Below are 21,938 nucleotides of genomic sequence, written 5' to 3' on the forward strand. Positions count from 1 at the left end.
CATCACTTAGCCAAATGAATCCAGAAAGAGTTAGGATTCAAACCAAGATCTCCTAACTCCTGGTTCATTACTCTTTCTGCCATTTCACGGTGGCCTTTAAGAAATCAGAGAAAAAAACAAGCTGACTCTGTCTTGCACTTTTTTAAGTACACAGGTTATGTATGAACACTAGAGGCATGATGCATGAAGACTCATGCAAGAAAAGGCCTTCCTTTTCCTGGCTGCTGGCACCGCCTTCTCTCTGGCCTGAAGCTACCTTTCCACCTTCCTTCTCTCTGGCCCAGAGCCACCTTTCTACTTGCCTTTGATCTGGTCCAGAGCCACCTTTCCGTCTACCTTCGCTCCAGCCGGAGCCACCTTCGGCCTCTCACCTTGTCGTGTCAATTTGCATATTCCCTCCTTATTGGCTGTGGGTACTGCCATCTTTGTTGTAGAGTTATGGTTAATTTGCATATTTGTCTTTATTAGATAGGATATATTTTTGTTAAACATTTTTCAAATAATACAAAAAAAAAGGCTGAAACCACCCTTCCTACTTCATCCCTCACCCCTAATGCAGCTCTGCCACGCAGTGGTAACCTCTGTCAACAGTTTATGGGCAATCTTTCAAAGCTTAGCAGGTGTGTGTGTGTGTGTGTGTGTGTGTGTGTGTGTAAAAATATCATGTTTCTTTGTATATGATGTATGTGCTCTCTAATATAAATACAATCTTATTACTAAGACGTTCTGCTACTTGGCTATATGTTTTCAACCTCTTAGTGCATTTAGATCTATCTTGTTCTTTTTAACTACTATAGAGAATATTTAAGTGATTTCAGCTTATTTTTTCTATAAATGATTTACACTAAACAATAGAATTTATATAAATTCATTAACCTACCTGGCCTGATATTTTGTTGCTGATTTAAATGAAGGGAAATTTAATAGAGTAAGAAAATAATAGCATATGAGATCCAGACTTTGTGGGTGCTTTTCTAATTTATTAATTCACACTCAGGCAACACTCAGCAGAAAAGAGAAACCATCAGCCTGCGACACCCCTATTCGGGTTCTAGCAAGGAGGTCACACAGACATCCCAGGGCTCTGACAGCTGCTCTATGGAGCCGGCTCCTCCCACCCAGGGCCAGCCTTGCCAGGAGCCTGAGGAGCAGGGCAGCAGGCGCAACACGGGAGCATGGCTGGTCATCCAGCAGGTGCAGGCCCTGCTGGTCAAGCGGTTCCACCACTCCGTCCGCAGCCGCAAGGACTTCCTGGCCCAGGTATTGCTGTGGGTCTTGGGCTGTGTGGGGTGGCTCCTGGCCGGGCCTGCCTGCCCCTCCTGGCCTCTCCCTCCTCTGCCCGGCTTTCTGTGCCCCTGGGTTCAGGCCCAGCAGTGAGCAGGCTCTTTAATTCTGTTGCCTTTGTTTCCTCGTTGCCAAACCTTTACTTTGATTCTTGGTTAACACTTGACCTCACTAAGCAGGGGAAATAAATAATAGTGAATATGTGAATGTTGTTATTTTTACAATATTTTTCATTTATTTTTGCAGTGGCCCTACATATCAATGTTATTGTTTTTTATTTGAAAAAGAAACTCAGATTGACCTCTAGCTAATCACTGGCCCTCTTTAATGTTTTGTAGTTGTTTTTTTTTAAATCCTCACCTGAGGACATGTTTATTGATTTGAGATAGAGAGGAAGGGAGAGAAAGAGAGAGAGAAAGACAGAGAGAGAGAGAGAGAGAGAGAGAGAGAGAGAGAGAGAGAGAGAGAGAGAGAGAGGGAGAGATCAGTTGCTTTCTATACACCCCCTGACTGGGAATCAAGCCCATGACCTTTCAGTGTGCAGAACGACACTCCAACCAACTGAGCCACCTGGCTGGGGCTGCTTCAATGTTCCGTGTTGGCCTACTTCAACCCTCTCCAATGGTTATCAGAACATGTCTTGCCTTTGCATGTGCTGCCCATAATGTTTCCCAGAAGCCTGACTTTCCACCAGGGCCAGTTATGAGGCTGCAGATTAAACATTTAAAAGAATGAATATGTGTGTGTGTGTGTGTGTGTGTGTGTGTGTGTGCACATGCATGTGTATGTTTGTGTATCTTTTGCACGCCACAGCCCACAGCCCATGTTGCCATGTTTATTTCCCCACAGATTGTGCTCCCAGCCACTTTTGTGTTTTTGGCTCTGATGCTTTCCATCATCATCCCTCCTTTTGGTAAATACCCAGCTTTGACCCTTCACCCCTGGATGTATGGGCAGCAGTACACCTTCTTCAGGTGCGTAGACCTGTCCCCACTGGTCATCATTTGCTCCTATGGGGTGTGGGGCTCCTGGGTCACATGCTGCTTGATGGGCCCTGAACTTCCCCCTCTCAGGGACAGTCACCAACATGGCAGGAATCCTTGGGCTGCCCTCGGAAAGGAAGTTAAGATACCTGCCACTTGGAAGGTGATCCCAAGTGAACAACCAGGGCAGCCAGGAGTAAGAAAAGAGAAAGTCAAGGTTAGGCAATAGATGGTAGTTTCATCTTTATGGGGCACAGGTGTCATGTGCCATCACCGGGTGTGTTTGGGAAGGCTGCCCCCTTCCCAGAAGACCTATAACCACCCCGTACAGCATTCTGTGCCCTGTGTACAGGCCTGGCATGTAGTAGCCACTCAATAAAACATTTGTTGGGTCGCATGTTGGCTGCTTTGTCCCTCTGTCCCAGTCACGTGCCCATCGAGTAACCCCTCTCACCTTGTCTAGCATGGACCAGCCTGGCAGCGAGCGGCTCGCAGCACTTGCAGATGTCCTCCTGAACAAGCCAGGCTTCGGCAACCGCTGCCTAAAGGAAGAGTGGCTTCCGTAAGTCCCTGTGCACCCCTGCCCTAGCGCTGACAGCTGCCCTGGGAGACCCAGATGATGGAGCATGGAGATGGTGGGGCTGGGATGGGCCCTTCTCAGTCCTGCTCTGTACACATCACTCTCCCCGCCCAGCACTCACCCCGCTTTTCCTCCAACAGCTGCGTGCCGAGGCGCTCACTCCCTCTCAGGAAGCCCCTGCTTCATTGGGCAGGTCTTTATCTCTGTAATTCCCAATCTCAAAAGTCCCGTGATAAGTTGACTTATGCTTCCCACAACCTATTTGGAAGGAATCCGAGCAGGGGGAAGGACGGAAATGGGGGTGGTGTCGTGGGACCTAGAATGGTCTTAATTGCACGTGTGGCCAACTTTCTGTTATTCCTATGTGTATAGAGAAGGGGGTTTCAGAGGGCAGTTGAAATCCACCAAGAACTCTAAAAATCAATACAACTTTCACTGCTTCTCTCACTCAGCTTTTTCAGAGCTAGTGATAAGGACCAAAATTAGGCTAATTTCAAATCCCTCTCTTATTTATTATCTCTCAACAGCTAGAGCCACCAGAAGAGAAAAAAGAGATAAAACTGCCCAGAAACTAGATGATTTCACAGTCCCACACAGAGTCAATAAAAAGCACAGCCTAGTCTTGACTTTTCTTGAGCAGAAACTAACCTCTGAGAGCGTAAGAAGAACGTGTATGGCTATGAGGAGGAGGAGGAAAGGCTGGGGAGGAGATGGTTGGACACCACTCCTCATTTCTAGGGCTTTCTCTACACTTTGGGGCTGATTGTGCACTATTTTCCTGTCTTCCATGAAGGGAGTACCCCTGTGGCAACTCAACCCCCTGGAAGATCCCCTCTGTGTCCCCGAACGTCACCCACCTGTTCCAGAAGCAGACATGGACACCGGACCACCCCTCGCCCTCCTGCTGGTGCAGCACCAGGGACAAGCTCACCATGCTCCCCGAGTGCCCTGAGGGTGCAGGGGGGCTCCCGCCCCCTCAGGTACCTGGACTCTCCGTGGGAAACAGGAGGCTCTGAATCTGCAGGGAGTGGGGGGGAGGGAGGGGACATTGTGCCCTGAGTTCTTGGACAAACAACATTTTATTTCTTTAAATATATTTTTATTGATTTCAGAGAGGAAGGAAGAGAGAGAGAGAGAGAGAGAGAGAGAGAGAGAGAGAGAGAGAGAGAGAGAGGAACATCAATGATGAGAAAGAATCATTAATCGGTTGCCTCCTGCACACCCCACACTGGGGATTGAGCTCTCAGCCCAGGCATGTGCCCTGACTTGGAATCAAACTGTGACCTCCAGATTCATAGGTCAATGCTCAACCACTGAGCCATGCTGGCCAGGCCAAACACTTTAAACTGCCCGTAGAGTGCAGGGCCTAATGAGGGTCCCTTGGTCCTCTCAGCAGGGCTTCCCCTGGCGGCCTGTCAAACCACTCGGAGGAAGTCACTGACCAGCTTTGTTTTCCACCACACACGTCCTATGCAATGTAGTAAGGAAACATCTAAACATTGGAACATTATGCAAGTCATGCATGTTCATGATAGAAAAATTAGAAAGTACAGATGAGTCAGAAGAAAAAAAAAATCATCCTATCACTTGGAAATAACCACCAATAACATTGGGTTTTGTCCATTCAAACTGGATTATATTCAAAATTCTGTCTTAAAACCTGCTATTTTCACTTAATAGCATATTATGAACATATGCCCATATCAATACACATCTACATAAGTGTTTTTAATGCCTGCATTCTTATCCCACTATTTGGATTCACTTTAATTTATTTAACGAAGTTCTCATTCTTGGACCTGAGTTTTCAACTTTTATCCATTATAAACAATGTTGTAGTGTGCATTCAAATGCATATGAATTTGCATGCTTTTTAACAATCTTAATTAAGAAGCTTGCCATGTGCTATGTCACTAACATGCACACACACACACACATACACACACACACACACATAGCCAATAACCATGTTTTCCAAGGACATCATCGATCTTGGCTCTGAGCAATATCCTCTTTTGGGTGTTCTGTACTCGAGAATGTATCACAGTGAGCCTTTCCCAGGGTTTTAGAGTCACAGGGGTCAGGGAAGTCTCACTTTGTCTTGGGTTGATAATGATCCTCCTGCTGGTTTGCACCAAGTGGGCCATTCTGTGGCCATGTCCAATGATTTGCCAATGAATGAATGGTTCCCAGAGAGGCAGTGTGGCTTAGTGTCAAGAGCACAGGCATTATGTTAGTTACTTGCCTCTCTGAGCCTTACTTTCCTCCCTTATAAATTGGGGATAACTGTAATTTACTTCACAGCATTTTATAAGAATTCAATGAAATAATGTGGGTAAGGAAACTGTGTTATTTAGAATTACATTCAACGGAATGATGACCACCGCAATCTAACAGCGGGTGAAATAGGACACACTGTGTTTCCCTCTCCTGTAGAAGTTCTTGCAGGTGGTCCAGCACTCTCTGTTCTGCTGCTTCTCCATGGTAAACAGGCCTCAGCCTCACTGGCCAAGATGGCAGGACCTTCTTTCCAATCCGCAGAATGAAAGAAGGGATGAATAAAAAGAGAGGGCAAACTGCAAATATGCTATCTCCTATGAAAATTTCAAGAAGCTACCACACTTAGCTGTCATTGGCCAGAATCAAGGGAGTCTGAGTGGCCTTGCACCCAACAGTCTCAGTCTGGCAGATGGCAGAAGGGCAGAGCAGATCATGGGGGACAACTAAATTTTGCCCTCACATTAATCCCAGGATCTGGCTTGTGAATGACTCTGTTTATGAGCATCCTGCTCTCTCTCTCTCTCTCTCTCTCTCTCTCTCTCTCTCTCTCTCTCACACACACACACACACACACACACACACACACATTACATTACATTCAATGGAATGATGACCACTGCAATCTAACAGTGGATGAACTAAGACACACTTTGTCTCCCTCTCCTGTAGAAGTTTGTGAACTCTCTGTTCTGCTGCTTCTCCATGGTAAACAGGCCTCAACTTCATTGGCCAAGATGGCAGGACCTTCTTTCCAAACCACAGAATGAAAGAAGGGATGAATAAAAAGAGAGGGCAAACTGCAAATGTGCTATCTTCTATGAAAACACACACACACACACACACACACACACACACACACACACTCATATTTACACCTACTCATTCAAACACACTCTCCCATTCAGCCTGGAAGTAAGCCAGAGGTGTGGGTACAAACTTGGTTCAGAGGTGGTAAATTGTCCTCATCTGAAAAACTGGATGGCAAATACTGTCTTCTGCAGGGCCCCATCCTGTTCTCAAATTATTTCAGTGGTGGTGGGTCCCCAGTGGACGTGCTTCACCCCTGACTTCTAGAATACACCGAGTTAAAGTTATAGGAGTATTTTATTTACAAAATTTTTAGAAAACAATTTATCATAAAATTCTCAGGCACCAGCAATTATTCCAGCCTAGATTCCACCCGGAGAGTTTGGCGCTTCCCCGGGATGCTTGAGAAGCAGGGTGCTGGGGTGAAAAGAGTCAGGGCTGTGGAGTCAGACAGATGTGGGTTCAAATCCTAGGTCAGTCTACAACCCGGTACAAGTTATCCAACCTTTCTGAACTCACTTTCTCTGCCTGTAAGATAAAAGAATAATTCTTATGTCATGGAGGTTTGAGGATTAAGGGATATAATGAGTGCAGAGCGTTTGGCATACTGCCTGCACACAGAGTTCTGTAGATGCCAGTTCTCCTAGCATTAGAGATGAACTAGGTAAAGCAAGTGAACTGAAGAAGGAAGTATACTAGGGATAGGGAAGGAGTCAGAAAGTGTATAAAAATGAGAAGCATGGTTTTAAAGCCAACAGCATTTTCCCTCTCTACCTTTGGTTGCTACCCTTGACACCCAATGTTCATGACTCATGGGAAATTAAACCATTACCTAGTATTCCCAAATGTAAAGTAATATTGCCATCTGGTGGCCAAACTCATGCTCTTTTGAATTCTCCAAAGCCTTTTGATGATCGTTCTTCCACTCCTAGATGTATTTTGAATGTGATTTATAAATGGTAAGGTCCTGTTTGAATTCTTTCACTCATGTGACAAATTTACTGTTTCAACTATAATATATGCTGGGTACTGTTCTGAGTGCGGGGGCCTCAACAGCTAACATACCTTTTGGTGAAGAACAAGCCGTTTCACAACCTATAAAGCCTCACATTCCAAAGTAACTAACAGGAATGTCTCCTCTCAGAGAATGCAGCGCAGCACTGAAATTCTACAAGACCTCACAGACAGGAACATCTCCGACTTCTTAGTAAAGACATATCCTGCCCTAATCCGAACCAGGTAAGAAGAGACCCTTGTTATGCTTTTCATCCTGGCTCCCTATATAAACTATTAACTAAAAACAGAAGACCATTTTCTAACATGATTTATCAACAATCAGGGAAGTGGAATTTTTCTTCTTTTTCTTGAGCTACCAGAAAGAGCGATCGAGAATATACAAGCAAAATGCAGCTTAAGTTTAATTTTGTTTGTTTTGTTTAGACTAAGCAGTCTCAATAGGTAACCCATGCACTACTAAAGTTAAAATCTTAAATGTAGGATTTATCTACTAATGCAGCCTCATATTTTCACTACTTAAGAAAGAGACAAAGTTTGGAGGGAGGAGCAAGAGTAACGGGAGAAAGGTAGAGGAAAAAGAAACAAGACAGAAAAGTAAGAAGCAAACAGCAGAAAGGAAAAGGTTCGACCAAGATAGGATGAGGCAGTGGGTACAGTATCTGAGTGAGGCCACAGGCTAGCCAGGACCACAGCACCTGCCACACTCTCATTGTAAGTTAATGCCGGAAGTGCTGCCGTTTAACAAGCCAGCGATCTCTTATGTGTGTCTATTTCTCCCAGCGCTGCGGCTCTTATCAAGCCTCAGCTGGGAATGGGCTGGCTTCAGCCAACCCTATAGGAGCTTGACAAGTGTGTGCTACCCAGGTGACATTATAGGAACCCTGATCCAGGCTCATGTGCTCTGGGGCTTTGAATTAAAACGTACTGTCTAATTTTAGTAGTACTTTCAGTTGCCTCCCCTACCAGAGCCATGCAGAAAGAATAAATGGACTCAATTAACCAGAACATGCTGCAGATGGTGAAAGCAGCTGCCAGAAGGCAGGGCCAAGCCAGCAGTCAGCAAAATAAAGAATGCCATCCACACCCAAAAATAAAAGCAGATCATGGGATAAACAACAAGCATCCAGCCAGTTTACATGATGGAACTTTGGATTCTGTGTTTGATGACAATGATAGTTGGTGAGCCTGACCTATGAGGTCTACAGTTGGCATCTTGTCATTTTACCCCTGATTGGCTGGAAATCAGTCTCTGAAGTCTGTGTTTGGAGTGAGTCAGAACTTGCCCCACGTGTGCAGGTGATTATTAGAGCCTTATTGGTGCAGGGGGGAGAGGGCGGCTGCAGCCTCCACTCACACCGGCATGATAGTCACCATGTTACCTGGTTCCAGATGCTCACAAATAACCTGACAACAGGGCATCCCAGGACGCCCAGCACATGGGGTGGGACCTGAGGAGCCAGCGGTGGCAAACATCAGTCCTTTTCCTGCATGTGTATCAGCTCAGCTCCTAGGCTGCGAGGTTTCCGTGTTGCTTGGCTATCAGGAGATGCAAAAATCCCCCTGAACACTGAGATACCCCATGAGCGGAAGGAAAGTTAACACCGCGGGGCCAGTGGGATTCATTGTCTGATTTGTTTTCACTTTCAGCTTAAAGAGCAAATTCTGGGTCAACGAACAGAGGTAAGAAACTATTTTCATAGGAAATTAAAATCTCAAATTGATCTATTTAAAATGCACATTTTAAAAGTCCACACCTCAAAGCCAGGTAGATGGAATGTTTTGTGCATGCTCAGAAAGTCACAGGATATGCCCTGAAGGACATTCGGCTAGACACACCCTGGACCCAGAAGGTGCCCAGTGGAGATCTCCATGAAGGACATTCCCTGAAGAGTTGTCCCAGAGCATTCTCACTCAGGGGAGGCTCTAAAAGTTTAAGCACAGAATAGTCTGTAATGCTGAGAGGCCATGTGACCTGGGCCCTGGCACTCTGTGATCCATTCATTCCTTGTAAGCCTTAGAATCTAGCCCAGCCTCAGGTAACTCATTCCTGAGGCCTCCTGGAGACTGGAGTTGTTCCAGAGGTTTGGAGAATCCTCCAGGGACATTCTAAGAGCAAGCTAGCCTCCTAGGCTCCCTAAGGAATGGGCCTGTAGAATAAAGGCAGAGCTGAGGTTGACTTGGTTCTAGACCAGGGGTGGGGGACATCCAGCCCTCTGGCCATATAAGGCCTTCAAAGACATTGGGTCTGTCCCTGCCAAGGCATTAGTGGTGAGTTAATTAAATGTTTGACCAAATATAACAGGCTAATTTTTAAGTTAACAATGTTATATGGCCTGCAAATTATGTATAAATAGCCAAATGGCCCTTGGCAGAGAAAGGTTCCCCACCCCTGTTTTAGACCATAAAAGTGGTATCCGGCTTTTAGAATTGCTCCCCAGAGGGAAGGATAAATCCTTAGCTGAAACAGAAAGTTGAGGGCATGGGGGCAGTGCAATTTGAGTCCCTGAGAAATGAAGTTCAGCAAATTAATTTTGTTTTGTAGAGGAGTCTGGCTTTTATCCTACCATTGAAAGGTTTTACCCAGAGAGTGGCACTCCCAGGTATGTTCAGAGCAGTGTGGAAAATGGGTTAGGACAAGGAGACACCTAAGGCTAGGATCTTATTTAGGAGCAGGGGTCCTCAAACTTTTTAAAGTGGGAGCCAGATCACGGTCCCTCAGAGAGCTGGAGGGCCGGACTATATGAACTACTAATTCCTACTGTAACACCTCGGCTGCGCTCACTGCCCAAAAAACCTGGCGGGCCGGATCAGACTCCTCTGCGGGCCGCATGTGGCCCTCGGGCCGTAGTTTGAAGACCCCTGAGCTAGAGCTTGAGTCAAGGGTAAAGAAGGTGAGGGGCTGCCTGAGGGAGGAGCAGTGTTGAGAGGCATGGAGAGCTGGGCCCAGCCAGACTGGTCCTGATTAGATTAAGGAGAGTCCTGTGCTGCGGGAAGTGCCTGCAAAATACAGACAGATGTGATGCAGGAGAGGAATTGTTTTGGGGATGATGGCAAGTCAGGGAAGACTTCAAAGGGGAGATGACCTATGATAGAGGAGACGCAGTTGGCCTGATGCTCAAGATCAAGAACAGGAAAGGCAGCCCTGGAAGCCAGCAGCCCTACAGAGGCAACCAGGAAGGACTGTTGGCAGCTCTGCGAGTGATTGGATTGGACGTGGCCGGGATATGCCACTCAGGGAAAGGCGTGAGAGGGTTGGAGAAGTCAGACAGACCAAGCTCTGAGGGATCAGAACTCTAGTGGGGGCAATGAGGAAGGATTCAAAGTTGTAAAGTGCAGCCACATTGCTCACTAGTGCAGACAATGCCTCCCAAAGCACACATTTCCCTGCAGAAACATGAAGCACCACAGACATGGGTCATGGCACTGATCTGAGGACTTCTTGTTCCCTTGTCAGGTACGGAGGAATTTCCATCGGAGGAAAGCTGCCGGCTCTCCCCGTCACTGGGGAGGCACTTGTTGGATTTTTAAGCGACCTCGGCCAGATGATGAATGTGACCGGGGTACGTAAACGGACTGCAGGTTTGGGTAGGACCTTCAACGTGCCAGTTATTATGAGACAGAAAACCTCATGAATACTAAGAGTGAAAATAAATTTAAAAACACACACACACACACACACACACAAAAAAAAAAAAAAAAAAAAAAAAAACCCCTCTTTCTTATTCATTATGGTTTTCTAGGGCCCAGTCACCAGAGAGGCCGCTAAAGAAATGTCTGTTTTCCTTAGACATCTGGAAACCGAAGACAACATTAAGGTATTGGCCCTGGGTCACCTGCCCCAGAGCGAAAAATCCACATGAGCTGGTGACTTTGTTTTTATTTTCCCAAATAATTAAATTCCATCGAGTCTCCACTTGAAAACTAGCATGGAATGTCTTCCAGCTGCCAAATCCTTCCTCCTCCTCACATTCCTTTCCCTGCAGCTCATTTTTTTTCTTTAAACAGCTGTTGTTAGTGCGGGGCTGCTGGGTCCTGCCAGCACAGCCTAAGGAAGGCCGTCTCCGCCCTCCAGGTGTGGTTTAACAACAAGGGCTGGCATGCCCTGGTCAGCTTTCTCAACGTGGCCCACAACGCCATCCTACGAGCCAGCCTGCACCCGGACAGGGACCCTGAGGAGTATGGAATCACCGTCCTAAGCCAGCCCCTGAACCTGACCAAGGAGCAGCTCTCTGAGATCACAGTGTAAGCCGCCCAGGCCCAGCCCACACAGCTGTCTTGTCACCCTCTCCTCTCTTGGGAGGCCAACGAGGATTATCACTATCCGGAGCTGCTGGGCTGGAGGGCCAGGCTGGTCAGCCGGCAAACGTGAACATAAGGCTTTTGGCGCTTGTGTGCCAGACTGCCTGGCCATTCTTTCTCCTTGTCCTTACTAGGAAAGTAAGCATAGATTTGATCTGTTTCCTTTGGGCTCTTGGTAAAAAGTTACTCCTGGAGCTTATAAAAATATCCTCCTCTGCAGTGTGTGAAATGACTGCCGGGAACGTGGAAGGTTCAGTAAATCTTTTGTCTCCTCAACAGGAATTATCTCAGATTTTGGTAATTTCCCTCAGATAACCAGGCCATAGAGATGTCCTCAGATCCTTGCTTTCCTCAAGCTTAGGCTCTTCCCGCACAGCTTCAGACAATAAAAACATTAATCTTGTGCAATCTGCAGCATGCTGGTAGCCTGTGTGAGTGCATGCTGGTGGTAATCGGCAGGGTCCTCATTTGCCTACCCCAGGACACTCAGAGCCCTCAATGCTGGGCCCTCCACGTGCCCAGGGTCACTGGCTAAAAGTTGGCCCTGGGACCTTGGGACCTTCCTCTGGACACCCACCAGGCCCTGGACTGAGGAAGAATCGCCTGCCTTGTGTTTATTCTCACTCAGCCTTGCCAAGTCTCTTGAATATGAAATATGAAATAGGAGTCTTTGTGATGATAAAATAGTATGTGTTCATTAAGTAAAGTTTAAAGGATAGAGTCTTAAGAACTTATTATGTGTAACCCTACACAGGTTAGTATTTCCTCTAAACATTTTGCACGTTTCCCTTTCAGTCATTTGCTATGTGTGTGGATCATGCTATTTCTAATTCTATAAGGACACTGACTAGCACAGATGGTGCTTTGTGGGAATTAGTTAATGTGCTCCTTTCTCTCAGTGGGCACTGTTCCATGCAAGAGGTCACAGCTTGTATGTGAAGACCAGGTTGGATTTCAGCCCACACTTGCCCTCTTGGCCAGAGGCCTTCCACTTGGCCCAGGAAAGGATGACTAGAGCCCCGTCCTGTATAATCAGCCTGTTCTCTGCTTTCTTGAACTTATGTAATGAGCATTTCTCTATGCTCTGATGTGTTTCATGTTCTCACAGGATAATCTGCGTCTTTTAACAAAAGGAATAAACTTCACAGACCATATGACTGTCTACATAAAAATTCAAGAGAAGCTATAGACAAATTATTAGAACTGATAAGAGCATTGTGATATATAACAAATGATAATGCACAAATCCATTTCTACAACCATCAGTAAATAATTTTAAAGTTTATCTAGACTTTTATATGAGAATGGAACAATATTCAACATCAACATAGAACAGAAAACCCTCAAATACCCACTTAACTTTGACTGCGTTTAAGATAATTGAGTGAAATGACGAACATCAGGCTGGGAAGGGGGTTTTGGAGGCTGTTCTCTAGGACTGGCTGAGCTTCCCCAGAGCCTGACTTTGTTTTTCTCTGGCATCTGCTCCTCCTCCTTCACCTCTCTCTACCTGTGTCTCATGTCTGCTACAGGCTGACTGCTGCTGTGGATGCTGTGGTTGCTATCTGCGTTATTTTTGCCATGTCCTTCATCCCAGCCAGCTTTGTCCTTTACTTGATCCAGGAGAGAGTGAACAAAGCCAAGCACCTGCAGTTTGTCAGTGGAGTGAGCCCCACCACTTACTGGCTGACCAACTTCCTCTGGGACATTGTAAGTGTCAGGTCACGGTGCCTCTCTCACCTCTACTGGCCTGAGGGGTGGGCACTGGTGTCTGCTCTGACTGAGGGTCGCAGTAGGGTGATGCTCTCCCACTGCCGGGACTGCTATGCCAAGGCCTTGTGTGTCTGCTGCCTGTTGACTTCTTAGAAAGGCACAGAACTAGGAATGGCAAGTGAGGGATCGATGTAGGGCTCAGTTTAACAACTGCTGAGTGGGGGCTCTGTGGGCCCTGCCTCAGGAGCCTCTGACCCATCCAATAATTACGGCACTCCATGAGGCTGGCCTTTCTGAGAATATCTGGCTGAAGAAGTAATACCAAGCAGACCTTCACCCCACATCCTCTTCTTAAATCCTGCCCCACCCCAAAGGGGTAAGGATAGAATTTCTCCTATGGCAGAAATCACCAGATAAATATAGGACACACAGTTAAGTTTGAATTTCAGGTAAACAATTAATTTTTAGGGTAAGTATGTTTCACCCCCAAATATTGCATGGGTCATAGTTACACTAAAAAAATGTATTGTTATGTATTGTTTTTCTGAAACTCAAATTTAACTAGGCATCCTATATTTTTGTTTGCTAAACCTGGCATCCTATCCATTGGCCTTATTTTGATTTTCCAAAGCAGCCAGACCTTCACTATATCAGTTTAGCCACCAAGTTAGGGAAAATGAAGAGAAGTTTTTTTTAGCAAATCAACAGCAGACTAGCACTCTTCGCACCCCAGTATTGGAGGAGGCAGGGAGGGGTCAGCATCAGGGGCTTTATGACAGACCACAGGGTCAAAGCTGATTGGCAGCAAAGACTAGTTATAAGATAGGAGAGATTATTGTGACACCAACTCCAGGTATTCTGGATGTCTTGGGAAATGAGATTCTTTGTTTTATCTCAACATTCTAAGACTAACGTGATCCCCACTTCATGTGATGATAAGGTACATCATGATGAGAACCAACACAAACATCCCTCTCCAGCACGGCTTTTAGTAAGGGTTCCTAGAGACATAATTTATCTTACTCGACATATTAAGCAGGATGTCACTTAACAATACAAAATCAGAAGTTATTAATAATACCTCTATTCTTTCCTCTGTTTTCTGTCTGCATTAAAAAACACTCCTGAACACATGGGGAGGAAGTCAGATTCTACAAGCCTCACTGTGGACAAAAACATCACTTACAAGCCCCACCTCTGCCTTGTGCTTTGAACATGAAAAGAGCTAGGCACGCCTGCACTGAAAAGTTATTAATGAGCCAGTTTTTTTACTCTACTTTTTTTTTTTTTTTAAGACAAAGAACAGCTTGGCCAGTGTGGCTAAATGGTTGAGCACTGACCCAGGAACCAAGAGGTCACCAGTGTAAATCCCTGTTAGAGCACAAGGCCGGATTATGGGCTTGATCCCTAGCAGGCGATGTGCAGGAGGCAGATGACCGATGTTTCTATTTCTCTCCCTCTCCTTTCTTCCCTCTCTAAAATCAATAAAAACATATTTATGTGGTTTTTTTTTTTTTAAAAAAGACAAGGAACAGAATTTATACTTGGAGCTGACCATGCATGTACCTGGCTACAGAGATGTCTGAAGGAGAGCTAGAATACGGAATAGAATCGGGATTGGCCCTATGTTTCCTCGTGGTCAGATGCAGGTCACACCAGCAGCATTACAAGGGATGCTGTCTTCTCACTGCATCCTATCAAGTGGCTGCTGCTCTCAATTTGTCCTACTACTGACAGTGGTCCCTTGATGAAGATGGTGTCTGCCAAGTTCTTCACTGTAAAGTTAATCTTTTTCTTTTTATAATTAGCAAGAAATTTGGGAAGAGGTATTTTAAAGCTGTGTAAATATACTGTTATCAAACTTCCAATTCATTCATTATTTACTTATTTACTTGTAACTATATGAAGTCATCTTTCCATGTCGGTTCATGGGTTATAATTGGATAGCATTATTATTTACCTAGCTGCTCATATTATTCCCAGTTTGGCCAGTGGGAGCCCGATGGAGCTGCCTCCTTTGGCTTTGTCCCCCATTGTCTTTGAGCAACTCCATGCTCTCTGGCACCGCAAGGTGTTCCAGGTTCGTCCTCCACTTTGCCCAGCCCTACTTGGAATCAACTGTGTCCTCAAAGACCCCTGGTTCCTTTCCATGAAAACAACTCTCAAAATCAAGATCTTGGAGCTAGGTGGGTTCTATGCTACTGGGGTCTCAGTGGTCCCAGGATTTTTTTTTTTTTCATCTCTCCATTTCAGTGGAGAGAACTAGGGGAGATATATAAGCAAATACATAGATAAAAACCATTTACATCTCTATTTACCTACTTATACGCCAAACACTGAGGGCTCACCAAAACCTCTAGTCAAACCAACCCCATTGGCTCACTATGGCTTTCCACTTTCCATATTTGTAACTCCCTTCCTCAAGAGTGAGACACCAGCTTCTGTCATCCCCAACTCATTTACCTACCTGAGCAATGCACCAGCATGTCATAATTCCCCATCTCTCCCACCATCCTCTCCTCTGTGTGGACACTTTCCTCTTCCTGCTCCAGCTGACCCCACGTGGAGGTAGGTTCTCCTCATTCTGCTCTGGCTCTAACACCCCACACCAAGTCAATACCCTCCTCACCCCCTGGGGCTCACACACACTGTGAGACACCCTTCTCAGGTTCTCATCCTGTTCTGACTTCACTCCTAACCTCACTGTGGCTGCCCAACTTGCCCTGTCCATTCTAATGTCTTTAGTACTGAATTGTGCAGGAAGGAAAGAGATGGGAGAAAGTGATAAAAAAAAAAAATGTATTTATTTGAGCTTAATGAGACCAAGGACTATATATTAAGTTTTTTTCTGAATTCTGGAGACATACTTAGAAAGTAGAATTGATAGAACTTCATGGTCAACTAGAACAGGGGTCTTCAAACTACGGCCCGTGGGCCACATGCGGCCCGCAGAGGAGTCTGATCCGGCCCGCCAGGTTTTTTGGGCAGTGAGCGCAGCCGAGGTGTTACAGTAGGAATTAGTAGTTCATATAGTCCGGCCCTCCAGCTCTCTGAGGGACCGTGATCTGGCCCCCACTTTAAAAAGTTTGAGGACCCCTGAACTAGAAAGAGAGAATGAGAAATCAGGTAGAATTTTGTAAAATATGCAGACGAAAGGTCCCCTGCACAGGGAGGTGGGGTGGGGTAGGAGGACTAGAAACAGCTTAACATATGCTAACCAAGAGCTGTTTAGACCAATAGAATCAGAATCCCAGACCATATGTGCTAGATAAGCTGCCCGGCCCTCAGCCCTCATTTGGCCGACAGGAAACAGAGGTCCAGAGAGGGAAAGCATCTTGCTCTCCTCTTCTCTCTCCAAGATGAATTATGCTGTGAGTGCGGCCCTGGTGGTGGGCATCTTTGTCGGGTTTCAGAAGAAAGCCTACGCTTCTCCGAACAATCTTCCTGCCCTTGTTGCGCTGCTCATGCTGTACGGGTGAGTTGTTCAGGGCATTCGTTAATGCTCTCCAAAGGAAGCTGGGGTAGGGAAGGCATGATTTCCAAGTAGAACCTGGGGTTTCTGGTGGCAAGGTTAGCTTTTGGCCCCCAGCAGACTCTTCATCCTGACCTCAACCCTGCCTGGCCTCTGTGTCTGACTCCATACGTGGAGGTGTTCCTGAGGCTGGATCTACTCACCTCACATGGCCTGAATCTTCTCCCATTCAAACAGTGGCCTAGCCAAAATCTGGGACTCAGTCACTCCTCCGTTTTTCACCCAGCTGTGATTCTGATTCATCAAAAGCCAATCCGAACATCCCAGTGTCTCCATCTGTCCCGGCCAAGGGTTAGGTACACACAGTAGAAGACTCTGGCTGAAAAGCTGTTCCTGAGCCAGGGTCAGAGGATGTCACAGAGATTAAATTCAGTGGAATTAAAGCAAAGTGTGCAGCTTTATGTCGAGGCTTACCACTTACTACATGTGTATGGTGGACAAGTAATACGCCTCATCAAGGCCTCAGTTTTCTTTTTCTTTCTTTCTTTTTAAAAAAAAAATATATTTTATTGATTTTTTTACAGAGAGGAAGGGAAAGGGATAGAGAGCTAGAAACATTGATGAGAGAGAAGCATCGACCAGGTGCCTCCTGCAACACCCCCCACTTGGGGATGTGCCCGCAACCGAGCCACATGCCCTATGACCAGAATCGAAGTTGGGACCCTTCAGTCCACAGACCGACGCTCTATCCACTGAGCCAAACCAGTCAGGGCAAGGCCTCAGTTTTCTTATCTGTAAAGTGAAGATAATGATACCTGGCCCTTCCTATGTGGGTCACTAGAGTCTTACTAAAGCAACGGTCTCCATTTATCTCTATTGAAAAAGAATTCAGGAACTAGCATGACTGGCACATCAGCTGCAGTGAACTGTGAAAATGAGCCTGTTGGGGTTTCAGCTCAGCTTTGCTGATCCAGACTTGAGTGAGAAGCATTGAGGGAAGACAGTGCTCCATGCATTGTACAAGGCTTTATAATTTATGTACATTCACAATTACTATCTCCTTTGTTACTAAGGCATTGTTATCTCAACCCCAGGATGAGGAACAAAGACCAAGGGTGGAGTATCTCTTTGGTCTTCTTGGGACTCTCACCAGTTCAAACATATCACTTCCTGTGTGAGGGGAATGCATACACTTGGGATATAGCAGATGGAGTGGAAATGAGCACTCTGTCCACCGAGTTGTGTCATTTCACACAGATGGGCAGTCATCCCCATGATGTACCCAGCATCCTTCCTGTTCGATGTCCCCAGCACAGCCTATGTGGCCTTGTCTTGTGCTAATCTGTTCATCGGCATCAACAGCAGTGCCATCACCTTCATCTTGGAATTATTTGAGAATAATCAGGTGAGTGCGACTTTCTTGGCTCCTTGTTTGATGACTAGAGGAGAGTATGTGATGGTCAAGTAGAGCCATGGCAGGCACTGTGTCTGGACAAGTCAGTGAATAAATGAATGTTTCTTCTTCTCCTTCCTTCCTTCCTTCTTTCCTTCCTTCCTTTTTTCTTTCCTTCCTCCCTTCCTTCCTTCTTTCCTTCCTTCTTTCCTTGCTTCCTTCCTTCTTTTCTTCTTTAAGCTCTTTATTCATGTGTGTGCTCTGGTGTCATGGTTTTCTGAGCTCATTCTCAAGCTATAAATGACCTTTCATGATCCTTCTAACTCCTTTAAGATGGTTTTCTTGAGGACTTCGGTGTTAAAGTTTACACACACACATAGCATTTATGTGATTTCAACATCTAAAAGGTGTGAAAAGGCATGCAATGAAATGTCTCCTTCCTGCTCCTGTTTTGCAATCACCTGGTTCCCTTCTCTAGAAGCTACCTTTCATTGGAGATTTGTATCTATTCTGGAGACATATAAGCAAATACATATATAGTCTTTCTCCACTTTCCTACGCAAGTTTTAACAGGAATATATGCTATTTTACATGAAAACTAATTCTGAGGATGAGGGTTAGGAATTTATGGCGCTGAATGAGTCATTTATGGCCTGAAAAGTCCAGTTATCCACAATCCCCAGATTTCTCTTCACCCCAAAAGAGCTGTTATATGGAGTGGTGAGTCCGGAGATTTGTTCCGGTTCCTCAGACTAAATCCTAAACACAATGGTAGCAGCTGCAGGGCTGTCTTTGCTCCACACTTCCGCTCCCAGCCTGCTGTGTCTGAGCCCTGGCCATGCTGCCCTGGGAACATGCTGGCCTGTCTAGTCATTCATTTCCTTCCCTCATTAGGTCTCTGCAATTCAGAGGGTGGGCACCAGTGCATCTGTTCTGCTGTCCTGCAGCTCCTGGCCCCTGGCCCCTGGCCCCTGGCCCCACTCCTGCTTCTGGGCCCTTGGAAGAACACAAGGCAAATCTACACTAACCACCCAGCTCCTGGCTTCCTGACAGTCACTCTTTCCCAAACCCTGCCAGGCTTTCTGTGGCCACTAAGCAAGGAACAACCCACCCCCCACCCCACTTCTATCCCATGACTGGTAAAAAGTATTTACCATGTTACAGTCAGACCCCAAAAAGAAGGTGGATGGGAACACAAATCCACCTCCAGACCTTCTTCCCCCAAGTCCCTCTTCCTGCCAGAGCACCCTGGCAGGCTGAAAAGGCTGTTCTTCAGAGCTGTTTTTGTCACGGGCTCACAGCCCAGTAAGTCTTAAGAGAGAGTGTTACTTCAGAATAATTAAATGGTAAGCTTAAAGCCATTCAGAATATTCTCCCTCCCTCCTGCCAATGCACTAATTTAGCCAACCTTTTTTGAGTGCACCCTCCTCCCCTGCATAAAAGTTGGTTGCTGTCACACAAATTATCAAACAGATGCTGCAGAAATATCCAGTATCCCAGAGGAGACTCCCCAGGTCCCAGCAGCTGCTGTCCCTACTCAGTCAAGAGGTGTCAACGAAGTGAACACCGTACAGTGGCTGTGCTGATATGAATAAGTGCAACCCCTCACACTGCCCCCAGGAACTCCCCTTCCAGTCAGGCAGTGACCTGCACACCAACTAAGGAACTGGAACAAACCTCAGGACACACCACTCCATATGACAGAGCATCGAAGGGACGAGACAGATAAAATGCTACAGGTCAGGTTGGACCCAAAAAAGCTGGGTTGCAAAGGCCCAGGAGAGTCTTTGTGGAGGAAATTCCATTGGAGCCTGGCCTGGGATGAGTAGAATTTTATTAGCCCATTTAACAAATAAATAAAGTGCCTATTATGAGCTTATTCAGGAAAGATACCAAATGGTTAGAATCCAATCTCTGTCCTCTAGGGACCACTGACTAGGGAGAAAGTAGGCCGGTAAAAAGACAATTAACCCTGGCAATGTGGAAAGTATGAGTGAGGAGTAGGTGTTTTACCATGGGAATCTGGAAAGGCTGATGAGAGGAGGGGTTCTTGGAGCCAGCTTTGTGAAGAGGGCATTCTTTCCTGCTGATAGTGATGGTTAACAGAAGCTGCAAGTGCAAAAGCCCACAGGCCAAAGAGCAGAGTGCCTCTCAGGGGGAGGCTGGAGAGGAAGGAGGCTGTGCCGTAGGTACCGGCCAGGCAAGTGGGCAGTAGTGGCCTCTTCAGCCTCACCTCCTCCGTGTCCCCTCTGCCTACTTGGGGGAGACTCTGCTCACACTCAGAGGCTGAGGCAGCAGGCACAATCTGATCACCTGGAAACAAGTCCCCCAACTCAACGCAGACACCAGAGAGTCTTGGCCTTCTCTAGCGCTGGTGGCATCTGCACACAGCCCATCGCTGTCCTGTGGGAGCGGAGAGGCAGAGCAGGGAGATGCTCCCAGGACCCTCTTCCCTTTGGTCTAAGCTGGGCTACGACAGAGCAGGTGAGAGAGCCTCAGTCCCCGGGGACGTGAGATGGCTCACAGTTGTACCAAAGGCGAGAGCCTGGGCCACATTCCCAGCCGCTGCCTCTCCTGCTAGCAAATGCCATGGAGGCCTGTGTGTAATTTCAAACTGAGTCCACAGTGAGCTCCCCAAGGGCTGCCTGTGAGGCTCCCCAGGAGATACCTCCTGTGAGTGTTTCCGTATTTTCCTGTCTGCTCAACAAACCCCTCCTGCGGACAGTCTGGCTGCCTGGCCCCTCCATCTGCAGTCCTTCCCCAGGCCACCCTGCTCAGGAGGGCACGTGGGCTTGGTCCTATTCCTGACTGCCCTGCTTTGCTGTGTTTCAGACGCTGCTCAGGTTCAATGCCCTGCTGAGGAAGCTGCTCATTATCTTCCCCCACTTCTGCCTGGGCCGGGGCCTCATTGACCTGGCGCTGAGCCAGGCTGTGACAGACGTCTATGCCCGGTTTGGTGGGTGTCAGCAGGCCAGGAGAGCATGGCCCTGGATCCTTTGAGGCGGGAGGGCTGAAGCAGGAGTTCCTGTCCAGCCTAGGCTGGGGAGGATGGGTGCGATGGGGCAGGGGGGAGGTGGGAGAACGGTTAGACACCTGATCGTCCGGGTAGTCCTGCTGCCTAGAAGAGATCGGGGCCAGGAAGCCTGTTTCCTGAGGAGCCACAGGAGGGGTGGAGGACAGGCTCAACTCTTCCCTACTCTGACTTGAGAAGTCAGGATGAGACTTGTGTTCGGCTCTTGCTTGATTCCTTGCATAAGGGCTGGTCTAGCTGAGCCGAGTGTTGAAACTAGGTCTTTAGGGAAAGCTAGGGCAGCAGAGTGGGCTTAATTCCTGTCGCTTTCCGGTGGTCTCTGTCCCCAGGTGAGAAGAACTCTCCAAATCCGTTCCAATGGGACCTCATTGGGAAGAATCTGGTTGCCATGGCGGCAGAAGGGGTGGTGTACTTCCTCCTGACCCTCCTCATCCAGCACCACTTCTTCTTCACCCGATGGTACATCCATGCCGCTGCCATGAGGGTGCCAATGCCCAGGGGACTTGGCTTCACATCCACATGGCTGCCTTTCTCCTCATGCGCCGCACACCATGATGGTGTTTACCTTCCCAAAGCCTGGCTTGCTCTGAATAACACAAGAAGAAGAAAAACATTAAAATCAGCACAAAAGAATTTGTAATAACTCTAAACTTTAAAGCAGGGGTCCTCAAACTTTTTAAAGTGGGGGCCAGATCACGGTCCCTCAGAGAGCTGGAGGGCCGGACTATATGAACTACTAATTCCTACTGTAACACTTCGGCTGCGCTCACTGCCCAAAAAACCTGGCGGGCCAGATCAGACTCCTCTGCGGGCAGCATGTGGCCCGCGGGCCGTAGTTTGAAGACCCCTGCTTTAAAGTATTTAATATCATGTTATTGGTTTCAATCACTAATATTTATTCCCTCATTTAATGAGCAGATACTCATTTTAAATTTAATGATAGCATAGCAAAGCATAATGGTTAAGGGGTACCCAAAGTGCCGCTCTATGCAGCAATACACAAAGGAGGCCCCTTTGCCAATTAAAGATGTGTGAGGAGGGCCAGGGCCAGGGAGAAAGGCAGCATCAATGTGGAGAGG

The 21,938-nt window shown here is 46.9% G+C and overlaps 1 protein-coding gene across 7 annotated transcripts in view; it reads left to right on the forward strand.

The window, feature by feature from the left end:
- ABCA4 (ATP binding cassette subfamily A member 4) overlaps positions 1 to 21,938 on the forward strand; it is a 138,373-nt gene that overhangs the window by 80,724 nt on the left and 35,711 nt on the right. For 5 of the 7 annotated variants that reach the window (XR_014794060.1, XR_014794062.1, XR_014794063.1 and 2 more), the window contains 14 exons: positions 998 to 1,260; positions 2,134 to 2,258; positions 2,731 to 2,829; positions 3,641 to 3,827; positions 7,079 to 7,173; positions 8,599 to 8,631; positions 10,406 to 10,511; positions 10,692 to 10,766; positions 11,024 to 11,193; positions 12,783 to 12,960; positions 16,323 to 16,438; positions 17,693 to 17,840; positions 20,661 to 20,784; positions 21,189 to 21,318. Coding sequence is in view for 3 of the 7 variants with exons in the window: in XM_084873368.1 (XP_084729494.1) it covers positions 998 to 1,260; positions 2,134 to 2,258; positions 2,731 to 2,829; positions 3,641 to 3,827; positions 7,079 to 7,173; positions 8,599 to 8,631; positions 10,406 to 10,511; positions 10,692 to 10,766; positions 11,024 to 11,193; positions 12,783 to 12,960; positions 16,323 to 16,438; positions 17,693 to 17,840; positions 20,661 to 20,784; positions 21,189 to 21,318 (1,849 nt within the window). In the remaining 4 variants the exon portion in view is untranslated. The remainder of the gene's footprint in view (positions 1 to 997; positions 1,261 to 2,133; positions 2,259 to 2,730; positions 2,830 to 3,640; positions 3,828 to 7,078; positions 7,174 to 8,598; positions 8,632 to 10,405; positions 10,512 to 10,691; positions 10,767 to 11,023; positions 11,194 to 12,782; positions 12,961 to 16,322; positions 16,439 to 17,692; positions 17,841 to 20,660; positions 20,785 to 21,188; positions 21,319 to 21,938) is intronic. The other 2 variants (XR_014794061.1, XM_084873369.1) reach the window with 1 other exon arrangement.

Source organism: Pipistrellus hanaki (assembly GCF_964339955.1).
Source record: "Pipistrellus hanaki genome assembly, chromosome: 2".
Taxonomy (NCBI): domain Eukaryota; kingdom Metazoa; phylum Chordata; class Mammalia; order Chiroptera; family Vespertilionidae; genus Pipistrellus; species Pipistrellus hanaki.